The sequence below is a fragment of the Thunnus albacares genome, chromosome 20 (assembly GCF_914725855.1).
Source record: "Thunnus albacares chromosome 20, fThuAlb1.1, whole genome shotgun sequence".
NCBI classification, from domain to species: Eukaryota; Metazoa; Chordata; class Actinopteri; order Scombriformes; family Scombridae; genus Thunnus; species Thunnus albacares.
In genome coordinates, this window is record NC_058125.1 from 15,252,071 (window position 1) to 15,272,247 (window position 20,177).

The 20,177-nt window shown below is 35.9% G+C and overlaps 2 protein-coding genes and 3 long non-coding RNA genes across 6 annotated transcripts; 2 read left to right on the forward strand and 3 right to left on the reverse strand.

The window, feature by feature from the left end:
- Positions 1 to 908: 908 nt before the first annotated feature.
- On the reverse strand, positions 909 to 6,069 carry LOC122971504 (ras-related protein Rab-5C-like). 2 transcript variants are annotated; one of them, XM_044338200.1, is made up of 6 exons: positions 5,910 to 6,069; positions 4,205 to 4,502; positions 3,498 to 3,649; positions 2,973 to 3,095; positions 2,724 to 2,817; positions 909 to 1,926 (listed from the first exon to the last, which is right to left on the reverse strand). In XM_044338200.1, exons 2-6 carry the CDS (start codon positions 4,371 to 4,373, stop codon positions 1,799 to 1,801), a joined length of 666 nt encoding a protein of 221 aa, XP_044194135.1. In that variant the 5' UTR covers positions 4,374 to 4,502; positions 5,910 to 6,069; the 3' UTR covers positions 909 to 1,798. The 2 variants fall into 2 exon arrangements, with proteins under 2 accessions (XP_044194135.1, XP_044194134.1); XM_044338199.1 differs by having other exon boundaries at positions 4,205 to 4,553.
- Positions 6,070 to 9,613: 3,544 nt separating this feature from the next.
- On the forward strand, positions 9,614 to 19,777 carry LOC122971510. The gene is made up of 2 exons (XR_006399494.1): positions 9,614 to 9,750; positions 19,701 to 19,777. It is a non-coding gene; the product is annotated as an uncharacterized LOC122971510 (long non-coding RNA).
- Positions 10,712 to 12,569, reverse strand: LOC122971506 (lymphocyte antigen 6D-like). Its single transcript, XM_044338201.1, has 4 exons — positions 12,468 to 12,569; positions 12,292 to 12,376; positions 11,454 to 11,561; positions 10,712 to 11,305 (listed from the first exon to the last, which is right to left on the reverse strand). The coding sequence occupies exons 2-4, from the start codon at positions 12,338 to 12,340 to the stop codon at positions 11,178 to 11,180; spliced, it is 285 nt and encodes a 94-aa protein (XP_044194136.1). The 5' UTR covers positions 12,341 to 12,376; positions 12,468 to 12,569; the 3' UTR covers positions 10,712 to 11,177.
- Positions 11,260 to 17,028, forward strand: LOC122971509. The gene is made up of 3 exons (XR_006399493.1): positions 11,260 to 11,342; positions 13,499 to 13,590; positions 16,945 to 17,028. It is a non-coding gene; the product is annotated as an uncharacterized LOC122971509 (long non-coding RNA).
- LOC122971507 lies at positions 16,010 to 18,499 on the reverse strand. The gene is made up of 4 exons (XR_006399491.1): positions 18,335 to 18,499; positions 18,159 to 18,243; positions 17,183 to 17,293; positions 16,010 to 17,032 (listed from the first exon to the last, which is right to left on the reverse strand). It is a non-coding gene; the product is annotated as an uncharacterized LOC122971507 (long non-coding RNA).
- Positions 19,778 to 20,177: the final 400 nt, after the last annotated feature.

Here is a 20,177-nt window from a genome sequence, read left to right on the forward strand (position 1 = left end):
TGTCCAGTCTACATACTGTCCACCTTCACACACACACGACCATACATACAAATGCAAACATCTTCTGTGTATTAAATTTCTTTTAGCTTATGTATTGTGGTCAATAATATTTATCATTTCCTGCACATAAACATGTGTACAGAATACTGACAACCTTTGTAATAAGACAAATACTGTTCAGATACTTTAGACACGTTACGTCCTCTGTGGACCTAAGTGTGATGATGCTTCCATCTAGTGGTTGGAAATGTTTATTGTTGCTGTTTCTTGGATGCCTCATTCAACTTTAGTGTTTGGTGACTTCAGCTGCCTCCAGATGTACATTTTTAATATGAAATTGTTTTTTTTTGGCCACGTCAGATTCAGATGAACTGTTATTTCATTTTACCTGCTATAGAGAGTCAGGGGGCTGGAGCCTACCTCACCGTGCCTTGAGATGAAAGCAGGGAAACACCACACACAGTATATCTGAGTCAGCCACCTAACACGAATGTTATGTAGAAACAAGTGTGTATTTAGGTAAATAATAATAATAATCATCATCAGATCATATGAAAGTAGCCGGTTATCACAGAGCAAGCCAGAATCCTTCAAGTGATATAACTATTCTATAACTTGTAAACAATCAGTATATCATGTAAAGACTCTGGATGGACCAGATTAAGTCAAATATAGGAGGTCCTAACTCTAAAATGACCCCCTTTTCCCAACATCTGTTAACACTTTTTGAAGATAGGAAACACTTTTAATACAAAGGTATGCAGATACAGTCATTATATTTTTTTATTGTAGTATTTAAATTGAGGCTGCACTGCTTCTTACTGCAAATAATCATCATACATGAACTAATTCATTCGAAATGTCCACCATTGCTTCAGCATACACTGGAAAACAACTCAGAACACAAATACTCTTTCATGTTATTTATTACGTTTTAGATTTACAATTTATTTTCACATTTCTCTTAAAAAAGGCTAACAACTCTCTGGTGTTACAGGTATCAATACACAATGAATGCAAACAACTGCATTTGTTGCACAGTTCAAAAACATCTTCAGATGTGTAGCCTAATGAATCATGACCTGCTTCAATAAGCGAAGTCTAGAGCTTTCCTTATCACCGTGATGTAACCTCGGTCCCTAACAAGAATGACAAAATGCTGAGATCTCAACTGCAATGAGACAAAAAACCCACTTAAGATTAATTGCTCTTTCATTTGCAATTTCAGCTTTAGTACTTTACAGTTGGGTATCTGTATCTTTCATTATGATGATCAATGAGGAGGGAAATGACAGGAGTAGAAAAGTAAACAACACAAAATATATATGTATATGTGTGTATATGTAAATATATATAATATATATAGTTTATACACACATACACATACATAACACACACACACACACACACACACACACACACATACACACACACACACACACACACACACAAACAAATGGCAAAAACCTCAGCATCACCCTTCAAAAAATTCATTTAAGACAGAATTCAATCAACTGAGACAGAAGTTGAGGATGAACAGGGAGGTAGATAGATACAGGGGGCAGAGACAGAAGAGAAGAGTAGTGAGGGATCTTGGTATTTCCCTCTAGCTTATGATTCTTTTTAAAAAAAATGTTCCTTTAATCAAAGAGGATCCAGATAATCTCATCTGTAATCTCAGTTTAAGTGCAGGAGTGGCGAGTGGCTCTGCCCTTTCCTGCCTTTCTGGGTTTTAGCTACGTGCTGTCCTTAAAACCATGTTCAAGGCTCGCTCACTAAGTTCATTGTTTTGTACTTGCTAATTGCCGCCACCACAGCACTGGCTGCTGCGGCCCTGCGGAGCGGCTTCTTGTAGGTCCACTCCTGTCCTGGTCCGCCCTCCTTGTCCAGCTCCACCCTGAGGATCGTTCTTAGGTAGCTTCTTTGCTAAAGAGGTAAGGCAGACGCAGGATAACATGTTAAAATATGAATCATTTATAAGTTCAGAGATTCAATTTATCAAATTATAGTATTATACACATAACACTTTTAACAGAAACTTCTAACATTTCAAAAGGAAAAAACAAACACTATTTTCTTCTGCGCCTGTCAGGCGTCATGAGGGAAAAAAGAATTCTTGTAATTAGTAAATCAGCAAAACTCGGACTGTTAGCAACAGACTTGCACCTGTGTTTTGGCATTTTAGTGCCTACAAGTACATTACTTATTCCTTCATATTGATTTTTTTTTTTCACCCGGCTGACCATTTCTCACAAAAAGCAAACTTATCCAACTAACCCACCTTTAAAATTATTGGTTTCTCTATCAGAACTCTCTAAGATCTTAACAAAAGAGCCAAAAAAGTTATCAGGTCATAGACAATCTGACATGAATGAGCCACTTGGGTTTAATGCAGTTTTGTTGGACATATAATAAAATGTTACAGTATTGTTTCAAGTCATGTTCATTTATGTAAGAATTACTAATTTGTCTGCACAAATAGTCATATTTTTCCCCCATGACAACTGCTGGGCTCTGTAGTTTTCCTGTTGTTTAGCAGCTGTTTTCTTCTTCTTCCATCTAACCGGTGCTCAGGGTCAGGAAAGAAAAGTCGTGTTTGTCTTCACTTTTAGAATTTGTGTTAAATTGAACCAGCAAGAAATAAGTAGGCTGTATTCTAACTTAACGCCTAAAATATCCACCTGTTAGGAGGAAGCTTTGACTCAACAGAGTGAGGCACTTACCAATAGCCATGAAAATTTCATTGACATTCATGGCGGTCTTGGCTGACGTCTCCATGAAGAGTAGACTGTTGTCATCGGCATATGTTTGTGCCTCCTGAGAACAAAGTATTGAGGAGAATATTAGAAATTGACTCCAGAGACAAGTTGAACACAATGTTATGATTTAATAAATTCTTGGCAAAGCTTTGAATATCTGAAATGACTTTGCTTTAAAATGTAGAATAGATTAATATTTATATGTCTTCATACCTGAAGCTCTACAGCTCTCTTGTTTGCAATGTCTGCCTTGTTGCCGGCCAAAGCGATCACTATGTTAGGACTGGCTTGTCTCTGCAACTCCTTCACCCAGTTTTTCGCTCGTGCAAAAGTATCCTTAAAAAAAAAAAAAAAGCAGCAACAAACTTGATTAATATTGCTCTCTCATAACAATATATAATAGCTGTATTTAACATTGGAAGAACATTTTCATGACGAGGTTGACCAACACCTGACCGAAAGACATGCCTTCAAAACACCCACGAGTCTTAACACCCTCACAGACCTAATTTTAAAGTCATATTTGCAGTCTATTTTCGGCATAGTGGTGCTTTAAACTTTTGAATTTAGCGGTCTTTAACGGTCACTTCTGGTAACACTGAAATTGACAAAATGACAGAAAAAACTACAAGTAATAAAACTGTATTGTTAAAACACCACTGTACATCAAAGTTCATCATATTGCAATCGGCCGCATAGGCTCTGTCCCCCAACAGTTACCCTGCAGGTGAAACCTACTGTGTTGGTAATGTCGTAGACCACGATTGCCGCCTGGGCTCCTCTGTAGTACATTGGAGCCAGGCTGTGGTAGCGCTCTTGACCTGCTGTGTCCCAGATCTCAAACTTCACAGTGGTGTCGTCCAGACAGACAGTCTGTGTCAGGAAGGCAGCTGAGAAGGACAAATGTACATCAGTGGAATGAAAATGTATTAGTACCCTAATATGGAAAATGACAGGGCCTTTACATCATTTAGTGAACTACACTGGCGCTAGGGCTGGGTATCGAACCTCAACACTTTTTAGTACCAAGCAAAATGTGTCTGTAACGAAGTATCTTGAACTTGAGCAAAATGTCTGGTCAGATGTGTTATCTTATTCTTTTATCTGAAGGCTTTTGATTTCAATTTTATCAATTTTTGACTATTTTATTATCAAAGCAAAGTTTTATACAGCTGCTTGAGTTTAGAAAACTGTTAATATTTCTTAAAGTAAGGTTTTGCAGAAAAAAAGTATTAGCGCTACCACAAGTACTGACAATTTTCCAACGATATCCAATTTTTGCCTACATAAAAAACACACAGTCTGTTTAAACAGACTTTACTCCCTCAAATGTCAAGATTCAATTCAATTTTATTCATATAGCACCAAATCACAACAGACCTTATCTCAGGACACTTTTCACATAGAGCAAGTCTAGACTGTACTCTTCAATGTGTTTTTCTTACCTCCAATTGTACTTTCCTGGTATTCATGGAACTGGCCTTTGACAAAGCGCAGCACCAGACTTGACTTCCCCACTGCTGACTCCCCCAGCAGCACCAGTTTGAACTGGCAGATTTTGTTTGCTGCTGCGGCACCATTAGGCCTGGTTGCTCCTCCACCGCGCCCCGCCATTGACAGAGATAGAGGCTGTTCTGGATGAGACGACCTGAGCTGGGCTGAAACTACAGACTAGAGAGGTGGTGACGGGAACTGAGTACGATTAGTCGGGCACTGATGGTGAACGACGTCAGGGGCAAACTCCTGGTGACAAGAAGCAGATGGGACGGTCAGAGGTGGAGTGACCTGGGGGACCTTAATAAATAAAGACATCTGAATCAGTGGAGCCAATTATGAGAAAACAAACCAAAAATTAGTTTAAAAAGGGCAAAATTATGGAGGTTCTCGTGTTGCAGATCTGCTTTCAAAAGTGGATTTGATTTGATTTATTCTGTCATTAACAACCAGAGAAACAGAGGAAGATTGGTATGTTGATTGATCAATAACATAAATTATTAATTAATTATCACATTTGTTGAAGATTAATCTTCTGTTGATTGCCCAATCAATTAACTGACCAATTGTTTCAGCATTAGATTCACTTAAGCATGAGGCATGGACATACAAAGACAAAAAATAAAAATAAATAAAATTCAAAAATGTGTAACTAGCATGTAACACAAGTAAGGAGTTATGCATATCATGTTGCATTTAATTTAATAATGTGACGTTCCATAATAGTGGAGTCACCAAACTAAATGATCAACCTTCTTAACAATAACTATAGCTAATATCAGCCAGAGTGATATAATGGCTAATATTAGCATATTGCAGACGTCTGCATTGGGGTATATGTCAGGAATGTTTAAATTATGTTTGAGATAATTAAAATAAACAATGTAATATTGCATGCTTATTCAACAGAGGGCTTAGTCTCTCTCTGAGTCACAATTCTGTACAGGTCTGCAATGATTAGTCGATTAATCGACTTCTCAGTCGACAAAAAACGAATCACCAACTATTTTCATGTTAGATTAATCATTTTGAGTCAAATTTCCTGGTTCCAGCTTCTTATATGTGCATTTTTTCTGGTTTCTTTTAGTCTTCTATGAAAGAAAACTGAATATTTGGGGGTCGTGGATTATTTGTCAGAACAAAAGAAGACATTTCAGGTTCCATCTTGGGCTTTGGGAAACGAACAACTAATCGACTAGTCACGAAAGTAAAAGATAAATTGATAGTGACAATAATCGTTAGTTGCAGCTCTAATTCTTTGTTATGTGTTTATGTAAAAACTTCTGACCGATATATCGTCGTTAGGTTTGTTTTAAACTGTGAAACACTGATATCAGTCTCAAAAATCCAATATTGGTCGAACTGTGCAATTATTAAAATGGGTTAAGCAGTTTAAGACACTTGCAAAAGGTTTATTTATACTACCTCGGCAGCTTTAAGATGTAAACACAATCTGGATTCATATTCTACTTAGAAACGCACCAATAACAGATAAAGACACTGATTACATCGCTAAGCAGGCTAATCTTAACTTTAACGGCACAAGAAAACAAAAACAAAAATTGCAAGTTAGCTACGAGGCTAAGTTAGCAATGTTACCATCGGCTAACAGGAAAAATGACTAAAAACAAACAAATAACACGCCAACATACTTACCAGCCACGAAAAACAATGTCCACTCCGCCCTGTGTATTATGATTTATAACAGTGTTGTTCCTCGTGGACTGCAGTTTTCCTCTTTTTCTCCTGAAACACTTTCAGGTTCAGTAAACTGTACGCTTCCGCTTTGTGTAACCAAAATACTTCCTGAACTCTTCTGTCATGTGACGCAGTGTCACAACCAATGAAATGGCGGGATGGTGGCACGTCAGAACAAGGCTGGTTAATGACGTAAACCCTTTTTGTAATGAGTTTGTGAAAAATTAGGTATAATTTGGAGTTTCATATATGGTAATGATAAAAAATATCTAAAACTTTCAGCTTTTGAAAATGATTTGAGAAGCTAATTTAAATCTCTAAAAAAGCTAAAGCATCAAAATGTCTTTTGACTTTGTGAACAGATGACAGCATACAGTAAATTCTGTAAATGCCTAATTATTCTTCTCTCCCTTTGCTTTTTTCCATTAATATTGTTCTCATACCACATCAATATTATATGTCTATTTCTTTTTTCTTACATTTTTACCATTATTATTATTTTTATTTATTATTATTTTTATTTTTTATTTTTTTTATTTCTACATTATTTTGTGATTATTTACAGTATGTTATATGCAGCTGCAATACCCATGCTTGTGAAATGTTTGCTGCTTATTAAAAAAAGGAGTAACAAGTCGAAATAGATATTTTTCCATGGTTACTTCACTGTTAAAGAACATAGTACACATTTACACGACACAATAGGGTGATATCTACTGCACCAACAAACAGTGGAAACAAGATTAGGTCAGAACCCAGTATATGGTGAGAACATGTGAAATGAAATGTGTGTAAAATGCTAGAGGGCTTTTAATGTGTACGTTGCCTGGTTACCATCAGAAGTGGACATCACCAGCATTTTTAAGATGTTTGTTTTTATCTAAGTTTTAGTTTATTTATTTATATAGAACTTTTGATACAGTAGTAACTCAAGGTGCTGTACAAATAAGAAAAAAACATTAAAAATACTTAAAATACATTGTACCAGATTTTGTGTATAGACTATATGGTGCTGTTGTAAGATGGGTTGGGTTGAGTACCTGAAAAATGGTTTTAATGCAGTAACTATCAAGTTAATTATTAATGCTGAGTTTAAATTACCCCAATACAGTGATTAACATGTGTGTAAAGTTTGCATTTGTAAATGTATTTGTTATATTGCTTTTATTTTGTTTATCATGAACACGAAAGTGCTTTATTTTGAAAAGACACTAGACGATAACGTGTGGAAATGTGTGTTTCATTTCAGCTCAGTGTGAGAGTCTCTACTGCGTTTTGTTGTCATTTATGGTCGTTTATGGTTTTTCTCCTCTTGTCTGCTCTGTGTTTCACTGGGGGCGGGGCTTAGCCTTCACACACAGAGCAGAGTAGAGGAGAGACAGACAGCGGAGGAATCATTGCACAGTTGTTGGATGTCAGGAAGCAAATTTGTCATTGCACAGCCTTCCCAAGTTTGGATAACATTATCCTCACTCATGGCCATCACAATTTACTGGTGACTTTTACCCAGAGCCTTGTTTTTTCCTTGCTACAGTAGGCTATAATCCATTACAGTAGTTGGCCTGGGTGTGCGTCACTCAGAAAACAGGCAACCAATCAGAAGAGAGGAGCATTGAGCAAACACAAACAGCTAAATTTGTAATACATTGCTCTTTATTATGAAGATACTGGAACACTCACAGTAGAGTATTAATGTATTGCAAGAGCTCTTCTAGTATTTTTGGTCGTCACTCAAGGTGAGTTCATATTCAGGATACACCCAATGCTAATACTTTTACTTTAAGTAGGATTTTTGCCATTAGTATTAAAACAATAAGAAAAACAATACATTACCTAACTGTTCATTCTGTCTTTTTCCATGTTTTCACAGATCCCTCCTATTTCAAGGGTTGCATGTCATCAGACAACTGCATTTGGTATAATTTTCAGGGTGCTCAAACATCTTCCAAATGCTGCAGGAGCGATCTGTGCAACAGATAAATGACAATCATCATTATTAATATCAACATATCTTGCAATACATTAATACTCTACTGTGAGTGTTCCAGTATCCTCATAATAAAGAGCAATGTGTTACAAATCTAGCTGTTTTTCATTTCCACTTTTTATTTGTCTCTCTTATTTTTTCTTCAATAGTTTTTCATGGTAGTTTAGGTCCACCCTGGTAGTCTACTGGTTAAGAAGCATCCCACATAAACGCATCATTCACAGTTCAGTTCCTGCCGCGGACCTTTGTTGCATGTCATGTGATGTCACCCGTTGGTTTGTGGACTCCCATTTTGAAGCCTTGAATTTGCATTTTGACAACCAGTAGTGACCCTATTTGGACAAGAGGGTGAAGCTGACCGTAATGCTAGGTCATAGCTGCTAGCTTGGTTAGCATGGTGCATTGACATACTATGGTCAACTGTGAAAATCCTAATGCTAATTTTCGTTTGCGAAAAATAGGCTTAAAACTACTAAAAACAACCAAACGCTGAACAAAACTTTTTTAGACCAAAATATTACAATTAACTTTAATTAATGTTATTAATTGCACCTGTGTTTTCTTTACTGTATTTCAAAAATGTCTGCTGTGAAAAAGGTCTGTTGAAGGTCCCTCCCATGTTTCCTGTCTACACCTCCCATGTGAAACTGGCTAAAATAGGCAAATGTGATGAAAAAAAAATACCCCAAAAAAACAAACAACAAAGAAAATGATGAAAAGGGGGAGTTTATGTAACAGATTTAACAGCAGAGTCAAAGGGGTGTAAATCAAACACAGTCCTGAAAATCAAAAATAAATAAAATCATATTTGACTGCGTGTGCAGGGACTTTGATGTTTGTTTTTCGATACTTGATAGATAAAAGCCAGTAAAAGAGTAAACAGGTCCGCATTTAAATAATGATTTTAGTTGAGAAACATACTAAAAGCTTATTCAAAATGTGAATATACCTGTATTTGGCCTTTAATATAAAGTTGTGAGTCTGTGGGAATTTGAAGTGTGTCTTCTATGGCTCAAATGTCTTCCAGAGCAGCCAGAGCAAAATAATTTACATTAAATCTTGTCATCTCGTGTCATCTCTTTAATCATACAATAGCTGTCTGGGTAATGCAATTACTGTTTGTAACTATATTTGTATATATTTATTATATATATTTCTCATGTCTGTATTTGTGTTGGTATCACTTATTATACTGTAATTCCTGCAAGCGTAGATGTGGACATATTCCAATGCATAAACAATTAAGTACCGACAACTCATCTGGTGTTGATAAAATATGATTTAAGTGTACTTTATTTATCAGGTTTGGCAAAAGTATCTCCTCCCTTCTTCTTTTCCCTGCATGCTGTGTAGTGCTGATCCAGGGAACAGGGCCGAGAACAATGTAATCTTATTTTATCATTAGGCTTATTTCATTGAGCTCATTACATGTTACAGTATGCATTCATTCAGCTAACTTTATTTTAGCTTTTTAATATTGGTTTTCATGACATCCATTTGGAAACCAGTCAGTGACAGTGAACAGTGTATTGGGTTGTGACGTTGTGGTCATTGGCCCCAGATAAAACCTGAAAACCTAAATGAACTCCTGCTTATCAACTTCCTGAATAAATCTGTGGATGAAACCCAGTCAGCTATAAAAAAAATCCTCTCTCAAAATTATACCGTCAACCCTGTATTAGCTTTAATTGACTAAATGATTAATTAACTGTAAAAAACTTCATATGGTAAAAGTGGAACATTGTGAATATAGGATGAGCTCACATTTGTGTTAGATTTGGTCAGTTTAAGCTTTACACTGACATGTTACAGGTTAATCAGACACAGAGTGATTGTATATGAGATATGTATCTTAAGGAGAAAAACTACTGAAGAAAGAATAAGAGAGAAAAATAAAAGTGAAAAACAGCTAAACTTGTAACACATTGCTCTTTACTATAAAGATAAAAAGAGAGAAATAACAAGTCCGACATTAAGAAGACAACAGTAGAAGACAATGAAAAACAATAGAGAGATGATGAAAAGATTAAAAGAAACATAAAAGCAAGTCTGTAGAAATGGGTTTTAAGAAGTGATTTAAAAGAAGTTAGTGATTCTGTTAACCTTATCTCGTCAGGCAGGTCTTTCCAAAGCCGAGGGGCCTTGATGGCAAAAGCATGGTCACCTTTAGTTTTAAGCCTCAACTTTGAAACAGCCAGAAGGGCCCAACCTGAGGATCTAAGGCTGCGGACTGGCTCATACAGGGTCAATTTATCTGTTATACAGTAATGTAAAAAAACTCCAATAGAATATCTCTGACTGATATATTATTATATATGACATGATTAAATTATTAATACTGAAGCATCAGTGTGTAAACAGCATGTTACTGTTGTAGTATGACGTCCCCTCCATGCTATAGTTTTGAGAATTTTAGAAGGTATGGTAAAAAAGGCGATGGGACTGCCTCTATATTTGCTGATGCTCTACATTGTAGAAATATCTCTATTGTTGATTTTTGCTCCTTTGAACACTATGCTGTAATGTTAAAATCCCACCCCCCTGTGCTTGTTATAACAATATATAGACCCTCCAAACAGTGTCCTATCATTTTAGATGACTTCACCGAAATGTTGTCAGAACCAATTATTACAACATTGTGGTTATAGGTGATTTTAATCTACATGTGGATAATGTGACTGACTCTAAAGCCGCTAAGTTCCTAAATGTGTTAAGCTCTGTGGATTTTATTCAACATGTTAATGCCAAATCACAACCACCGGCACACATTGGATCAAAGTGTCGTCTCTTTAATCATACAGTGCTCAATTGTTAAAAAAACAAACAAGAAAAAAAACAATGTCCTGCAAAGGTTTCTGTGTAATGCAATAACTGTTTGTAACTATATTTGTATATATTTATTATATATATCTCTCATCTCTGCAGGTCAAACTTCACTTCATGTCTGTGTTTGTGTTGGTATCAGTTCTTATAATTTCATTCCTGCAAGCATAGATGTGGACATATTCTAATACATAAACACTGACATATTACAGGTTAATCAGACAGAGAATGATTGTATATAAGATATGTATCTTGAGGAGAAAAACTACTGAAGAACGAATAAGAGAGAGAAATAAAAGTGAAAATATAAAACAGCTAAACCTCTAACACATTGCTCATTATTATAAGGATACTGGAACACTCACAGCAGAGTATGACTCTCTTGTAAGATATGTTGATATTAATAATGATGATTCTCATTTATTTGATTCTCCAAATTTGTTGCACAGATCGCCCCTGCAGCAACCGGAAGATACGACATGATCACTAAATCTCATAGTCCTACACTCGTTTGCTGGTGTGCAACCCCTGGCTATGGTGAGATCTGTAAAAACATTGAAAAAGATAGAATGAACAGTTAGGTAATGTACTATTTTTCTTATGGTTTTAATAGTAATTGCAGCAGTTCATCATATAGCGACCTTTGCATCTTTAGCTGCACAGGCCTACTCAATTAATACCACAATACTTACCGGGTATATACGCGACGGCGAAGTAACAGACATCGGTTGGTCCAGTGCAGGTCTGTATTGGGCCTGAACAGTCTCGATCGCGTACACAGTGACACCTCAAGGCTTCACCTGGAAAAAAAAAAAATCTTTTTCACCGTTCTGATCAAACTAACGCTGCATTTTCATTTCAATTTTGATCAAACAGACTGCCGAAAGCAGCGTGAAAATACTCGAATGCAAGTAAAAACCCTCCATGAAAAATCCTACTTAAGTAAAAGTACATAAGTATTAGCAGCCAAATGTAGTTCAAGTATTGCAGTAAAAGTAGTGGTTTGGTTCCTCTGACTGATATATTATTATATATGACATGATTAGATTATTAATACTGAAGCATCAGTGTCAGAGCAGCATGTTACTGTTGTAGCTGCTGGAGGTGGAGCTAGTTTGAACTACTTTATATACAGCTAGCTAGTTTAGTCCAGTGGTTCCCAAACTAGGGGTCAGGCCCCTCCAAAGGGTCACCAGATAAATCTGATGGGTCTTGAGAAGAACAAAACAAAACAAAGTTCTGATACACAAATCTGTTTTCAGTTTTGGAATTTTTCTCAAATATTTGATTTTTGGTGAAATATTGGATCATTTGAACATTTATTGAAATGAAACCATGTGAGAAGTTTAGAGGGAAAAATCATTAAACATTATTTCTCTATAAAATGAAGTGAAGTGAAAGTATACAGAAGCATAAAGTAGAAATACTCAAGTAAAGTACAAGTACCTCAAAATTGCACTTAATTACAGTACTTGAATAAATGTATTTAATTACTTTCCACCACTGGTTGTATCCTGAATGTTAACTCACCCTGACTGATGACCAGCAACACCAGAAGAGCAAGAATCACAGTCTTCATGTTTTCACAACACGTCACGTCTCTGTGCACAAGTGTCTGTATGAATAAAAGTGTGAGAAGATTAGACATATTATCCTAATTATTGCTGAGATCAATTTCACAATCCAAAAACAAAAAGACATCCTACCTGATGAATTGTCCTACTGGATAGTTGTTACCCCAAATGTGTGCTGTGTGGAGACCTGACTTCTTCTTTTATTCAGTCTTGTTGCACAACTGTTCCATCAATGTTGAATATTCAGTGTATTATTAACTCAGAATGATCTGTAAAGGCCAGATGAAGATGTCAGGAAAACACAGTCTTACACAACTGACTTAAGGGAAATGCACTGTATTGCAGTAGATAATTAAACAAAAAGATAGTAACTCCATAACCACATGAACAAGACATATCAATACTGTAACTACCAATATTAATATTGTTAACATTTTGTAATGTGAGTGACTCACTGGTTATGTTTATCTGGTCTGAGTAATGAAGCTGCTGAATGAGAATATGATGTACTTTGAAAGTATGAGGTAATGTGATGTTTTCCAGCTTTTTTTTTGTCTTCTCCGAGATATTCTCTTTACTCATTCCTAAAATAAACAATATTACCTCTCTGACACTTTTCATATAAAACAAACTGTTGTAATAATCATCACAACCTCATTATAAAGAGAAAATGAAATAATGTTTGACTTTCAAAATCCATGCAACTAACAGAACATTATGTGTTTGTTTTTCAGGTTCAGGCTTTCAGAAACACAAAACTAAAAAGAGCAATAAACTCCACATAAAAATATAGAGATGACACTTTTATGATGTTTTTATTTTTAGGGTTATTGCTGATAACTGCTGCTAAATTTCTCATCTGGGAAGTTCGTCTGCAAAAATCACTCTCAACAAATACATGAAAGATACATTCACTTACACACTTATACATATACACAAAAAAAGATGGGTGTTGTCCATGAGTGGTGGAAATTAACCTGTTAGCTTAGTCCATAATGAAAGAGGCCACTTTTGCTTCCCTAACATCAGTTACTTAATATCTTCACAGAAAATTCTGAGTGTTTATATTTCGCTCCACTTATAGCCGACATTTAATCAATGCAGGCAAACTTTTAGCAAGCTATTGATACTAAATCAGTTGTTCCTGTCCTGCCTGGTGCCAGACCCAACAGAGGCAGCTTCGGGATCAGCCGTCCTGTCTTCCCATCCCCATCCCCCAACAATGAACCAGCCCTACTCCCAACTGAAAAAGGAGGTAAGCAGCATTGTGTTGAATGACATGTCAGTTGGCGTAATTTCTTTTTTTATTATTATGGAAAAAAGAAAAATGATTAAATCCTTTTCAATGATAAGAAATGGTCGTATACTTAGTTGGTATGTACACTTAGTTCAGAAATCTGCTGCTGATTTTAATCTTCTGTTTGTTATATCATTCTATAGATGATAATCTTAATTCATTTTAATTAAAGATGTTAACGGATATTTAATTTATATGTATTTTAAGTTATTAATTAATGTTAAAGATAATTTTCCATTCAAGAATTTTACCATTAAAATTACATTTAGACTGTTAAAGATGGTCTTTAATACATTTCTTATAGAGGGTGTATCAAATAGTGAATTTCACTGTATGCAGAATGGTGCATGCATGTCTGCACAGGGTTATATTTTCACAGCTCACTGTCAGTAAATATCATACAGTAAGTGCTGGACTACAAGAGATTGGGTTCCTGAGGTGTGGTTACAGCAATTGTGCAGGGTTGGTGAGGCCTGTGGTGGTGGGGTCCAATGTGATATCTTTTCATGGGGTCCAAAATCCCTGGTGGCACGCCTGGCTCTATGGATTTTATTCAACATGTTAATGGGCTGACTCACAACTGCAGTCACACGTTCACGGATCTAATTATCACTCATGGTCTAAGGATTGTTGTGTCCTCTGTAATTGACTTGGTATTCTCAGACCACTACTGTATCATCATCTAGATTTGTTACTGAGCAGGTTGTTATGAAATGTTATCTTACCCCTGAAGTTGCTGAAAATTTCAAAAATCATATTTATAACATACCCCTACAGATTCTTCTTTCCTCTTGTTATGATTTAGCCAATAATTTTACAATAAGCTGAAGACTACCATTGACTCTATGGCACCAACCAAACATAGGAGGATTCAATCTAAACAGAAACCACCACGGTGAACTGGGGACATTATCAACTTAAATAAAATCTGTGGAAAAGCGATGCGTCAATGTAGAAAAACTAAGCTGTGAGTCCATTATGACATTTTTAAAGAACACCTCACTATCTTCTACAAAGCAATGTGAAATGCAAGCCAAGCTAATTTCTCAAAGCTGATTTCTAAAAATCACAATAATCCCAGAATGTTTTTCTCAATTATTAACAGCCCAAAAAATCCAGCTCCAAAAAACCACTCTTTCATCACCTCAACATCAAAATGTGAAGAGTTTGCGGAATTTTTCAGAGACAAGATAACAAAAATCAGGTTGGATCTAAACCAAGTTACACAGAATGTGTGTGAGCCCCTGTCTTTGGACACTTTCCCGCTGCCTAAGACTGCTATGAATGATTTTGTTGCTCTTGATAAAGAAATGTTCAGGAATGACGTAATGCAACTAAAACCCTCCACCTGCTCACTTGACCCTATCAAGCCTACCCCCACAGATCCTTCCTTCCTCTTGTGATGTTTCAGCTGATCAAAGTTATCAAAGATTAAATGTAAACATAAACCACCATGGAAAACTGGGGATGTTATTAACTTAAAGAAAAACTGTTGAAAAACTGAGCGTCAATGGAGAAAAACTAAGCTGCAAGACCATTATGACATTTTTAAAGAACACAAAGCAGTGAGAAATGCAAGACAAGCTAATTTCTCAAACCTGATTTCTGAATATCACAATAATCCCAGAATGCTTTTCTCAACTACTGACAGCCTCATAAATCCAGCTCCAAGAAGCCACCTCAACATCGAAATGTGAAGAGTTTGCAGCATTTTTCAGAGACAAGATCACAAAAATTAGGTTAGATCCAAACCATATTATACAGAATGTGTTTGAGCCCCTGTCTTTGGATACTTTCCCTCTGCCTAAGACTACTATGAATGATTTTGCTGCTGTTGACAAAGAAATGCTCAGGAACGACATAATGCAACTAAAACCCTCCACATGCTCACCTGACCATATCCGCACTAGGCAGGGGATCATGTGTTTGGTTGTCTGTATCTATGTGTGTGTGTGTGTGTGTGTGCACTGGTATTTTCCCCCTGGCACTGCAAACTGCTATTGTGAAACTTCTCCTGAAGGGAGGGTGTCAGTGTTGCATCAAATAGTGAATTCCACTGTATGCAGAATGTTGCATGCATGTCTGCACAGTGACCTGAAAAGCAACCTGGATCCTTTAGTGCTAAACAATTTCACGTCAATTTCAAACCTTTCTTTTTAAGTAAAATTCTTAAGAAATTAGTATTTAAACAACTAAATGATTATCCAAATTTCAGCTGTATATTTGAGAAGTTTCTATCTGGCTCTACCTAAGAAAGCTATAAATAAGCTACTGATCTTTCAGAATGCGGCAGCACGTGTACTGACCAAGACCAGAAGCAGAGCATACATCTCACCTGTCCTAAAGTCCGTTCATTGGTTGCCTGTCAGTTGTAGAATAGATTTTAAGATCCTTTTATTAGTGTTCAAATCACTCAGTAATACAATAATACAAATATAATATCTGTGCACACAATCAACAGGTAGTCATGTAGAATGCTTACACATTGATTTGGAAACCTTTTCCTTAGGAAAAAAGAATAAACAACTTTACCATGCAAGGAGGTAACAGGTATTATCAACTGCAAATTGCTCTGAGGATGTTGAAAAAAATATACAGTATATACTGGCTTTTTTTTAAAGACACACTTTAGTAAAGCCAAGACAATACACAGATTACAAACTTTTGCATAGAAAGGGTTTGTATATTGCATGAAGTTTGACAAATATGAGAGCCCAGAACGTGAGAGGGGGAAATACAGCACACATTGAGATCATTACACTTTACAGTATGCATTCATTCAGCTAACTTTATTTTAGCTTTTCAATTTTGGTTTTCATGACATCCATTTGGAAACCAGCAAGTGATGGTTAACAGTGTATTGGGTTGTGACGTTGTGGTCATAAGCCCCAGATAAAGCCCAAAAACCTAAATGAACTTCCTGAATAGATCTGTGTATGAAACACAGTCAGCTTGTAAAAAACTCCTCTCTCAAAATTAATACTGTCAACCCTGTATTAGCTTTAATTGACTAAATGATTAGTTAATTGTAAAAAGAGTTCATGTGATAAAAATGGAACATTGTGAATACAGGATTAGCTCACATTTGTGTTATATTTGGTCAGTTTAAGCTTTACACTGACATGTTACAGGTTAATCAGACACAGAATGATTGTATATAAGATGTGTTTCTTAGGTGAAAATTAAAAACAGCTAAACTTGTAACACATTGTTCTTTATTGTAAGGATACATGAATACTCACAGTAGAGTATTCATGTATAGCAAGATATGTTGATATTGATAAAAATGATGTTTATTAAACTTTGTTGCAGAGACCACGATTGCAGCAAGTGACAGATGATAAACCTGTTTTATAAGCCCTGCAGTCCTTTGATGTCATGCAACCCTGGAGGTAGGGAGCTGTGAAAACATGGCAGAAAAAAGACAAAATGAACAGTTAGGTTATGTACTGTTTCTTATTGTTTTAATACTAATAGCAGTTGTTTACAATATAATGACGTTTGCATCTTTAGCTGCACAGGCCTAGTGAGTGAATACCACAATACTTACTGGATTGACCATAAAAGTATACTGTGCCACAGACATTGTGTGGTCTAGAGCAGGTCTCTTGGCGGCTTGAACAGAATTGATTGCCACCACAGAAACACCTCAAGGCTTCACCTGGGGAAAAAAATTCTTTTTCACCATTCTGATCATTCATTCATTTCATTTCAATATTGATCAAACAGACAGCAGGTTCAAGGAGTATCCAGTGGTGGAAGAAGTATTCAGATCCTTTACTTAAGTAAAATATAAAATATAAAAATCCTCCAATACAAATAAAAGTCCTGCATGAAAAATCCTGCGTAAGTAAAAGTACACAAGTATTAGCAACAAAATGTAGCTGCTGGAGGTGGAGCTAGTTTGAACTACTTTATATACAGTTAGCTAGTTTAGTCCCAACCTAGGGGTCGGGCCCCTCCAAAAGGTCACCAGATAAATCTGAGGGGTTATGAGATGATTCATGAGAGAAGAAAGAAGGAAAAACAAAGTTCTGATACACAAATCTCTTTTCAGTTTTTAGAATTTTTCTCTAATCTTTGATTTTTGGTGAAATATTGAATCATTTGAACATTATATTGAAATGAAACCATGTGAGAAGTTTAGAAGGAAAAATCACTATTTGGTGGAGCTGTTAACAACTCATAGACATCTGCAATGTTACCACGACTACACACTGCTTTTTGTAAGACGTCAAAAGCCAAAAAGGTCAGAAACCACTGGTTTCATCTTTAACAATGTGTTGCATTTTAAAAGCTTGTTATATTATCCATTGTGTCAAATCTTCATCTGAAAAGTAACTAAAGTTGTCAGATAAATGTAGTGGAGTAGAAAGTACAGTATTTCCCTCTGAAATGTAGTGGAGTGGAAGTATAAAGTAGCATCAAATGGAAATACTCAAGTAAAGTACAAGTACCTCAAAATTGCACTTAATTACAGTACTAATTACTTTCCACCACTGGTTGTATCCTGAATGTTAACTCACCCTGACTGACGACCAGCAACACCAGAAGAGAAAGAATCACAGTCTTCATGTTTTCACAACACGTCACGTCTCTGTGCACAAGTGTCTGTATGAATAAAAGTGTGAGAAGATTAGACATATTATCCTAATTATTGCTGAGATCAATTTCACAATCCAAAAACAAAAAGACATCCTACCTGATGAATTGTCCTACTGGATAGTTGTTATCCCAAATGTGTGCTGTGTGGAGACCTGACTTCTTCTTTTATTCAGTCTTGTTGCACAATTGTTCCATCAATGTTGAATATTCAGTGTATTATTAACTCAGAATGACTTATAAAGGCAGATGAAGATGTCATGAAAACACACTTTTACTATGGGGGACCACAAGTGCCCTAGAAGTAAAGCATTTCATTAATGAATAACTAATTGTACAATAAACACAGACATTAATGAATTGGTTTAGTGAACATCATGGATTTCCTTTTTTAACACTCCTTTCTGCAATCTTGTCTACCACAAGATGGTGCAATATGATCAGGAAAGAGAAAAGTCTGCAGGCTAATTATCTGTCTGAGATCAACAGTCCCGAGATAACAAGCAGAGAGAAGCTGAAATATGTGTGCCACAGGCTTAGTTAGCCTGTAATGTTTAACAACAGAAGGATGCTGCTGATGAAAACTAAAATACTATTGTTAAAGGCACAATGTGCCATTCAAATACAGACAATCCCCTCCACCATAACACAAACTCCCCTGACTGATTGGATGGTGTTTTGATACAATAAAAAAATTAAAAATCTAATGAATTAACCTTTTTCACAGCAAACACTTTGACTTTTCATAACAGCATAAGCACAGGTGGAACTGACAACATTAACCATGACTCTGTTCCTTTTAAGTAAACCATCATGCACTATACCAGGGTCATGAATGTCTGCTGTGAAAAAGGTTTATTGAAGGTCTCTCCCATGTTTCCTGTCTACAACTCCCATGAAAGGAAAAGAAAAGTAAAGAAACGGGGAGTTCATGCAAACGATTTAACAGCAGAGACAGAGGAGTGTCAGTCCGGAAAGAGGTCTGTTTATAGCCAAAATAAATAAAATCACATTTGACTGCGTGTGCAGGGACTTTGATGTTTGTTTTTTGATACTTGATAGATATAAACTAGTAAACGAGTAAACAGGTCTGCAACACACTAAAAATGTAACCAAAATGTGAATATACCTGTAATTGGCCTTTAATATGAAGTCTGTGGGAATTGGAAGTGTGTCTCTTCTATGGCTCAAACTAATTCCCAGTAAATCTTAGAGAAAGTGTCATCTCTTTAATCATACAGTGCTCAATTATTAAAAAACAAACAATAACTGTCCTACAAAGCTTTCTGTGTAACAATTAGATTCAAGTTTTAGAAAATGATTGGACGAATTGAGGAAAAAGTGATGTATAAAAAAAATGAAACACTACATGACAACTGATTATTCATTTATTGGAAGATGTGTTGTATTAAACTCACTTATCTGTTAGATTTGGTCAGTTTAAGCTTTGCACTGACATATTACAGGTTAATCAGACACAGAATGATTGTATATAAGATATGTATCTTAAGGAGAAAAACTACTGAAGAATGAATAAGAGAGACAAAAATAAAAGTGAAAATGAAAAACAGCTAAACTTGTAATACATTGCTCTTTATTATAGAAATCAATAATGATGATGATGTTCATTTATATGTTGCACATATCGCTCTCGCAGCAAAGGGCCATTGATAAGTGTTTTACTGTATTGTAAATCATACAGTCATGTGCTGACAAACAGCCCTGTTTGTGGATACCTGTGAAAACATGGAAAAGACAGAATGAACAATTAGATAATGTATTATTTTTCTTATTGTTTTAATACTAATGGCAGTTGTTCACCATATAGTGACTTTTGCATCTTAAGCTGCACAGGCCTAGTAAGTGAATACCACAATACTTACTTTTTACACCACTCAACAGGATTTTGCCACACAAAGTGTTTGATCCAGAGCAGGTCTCTA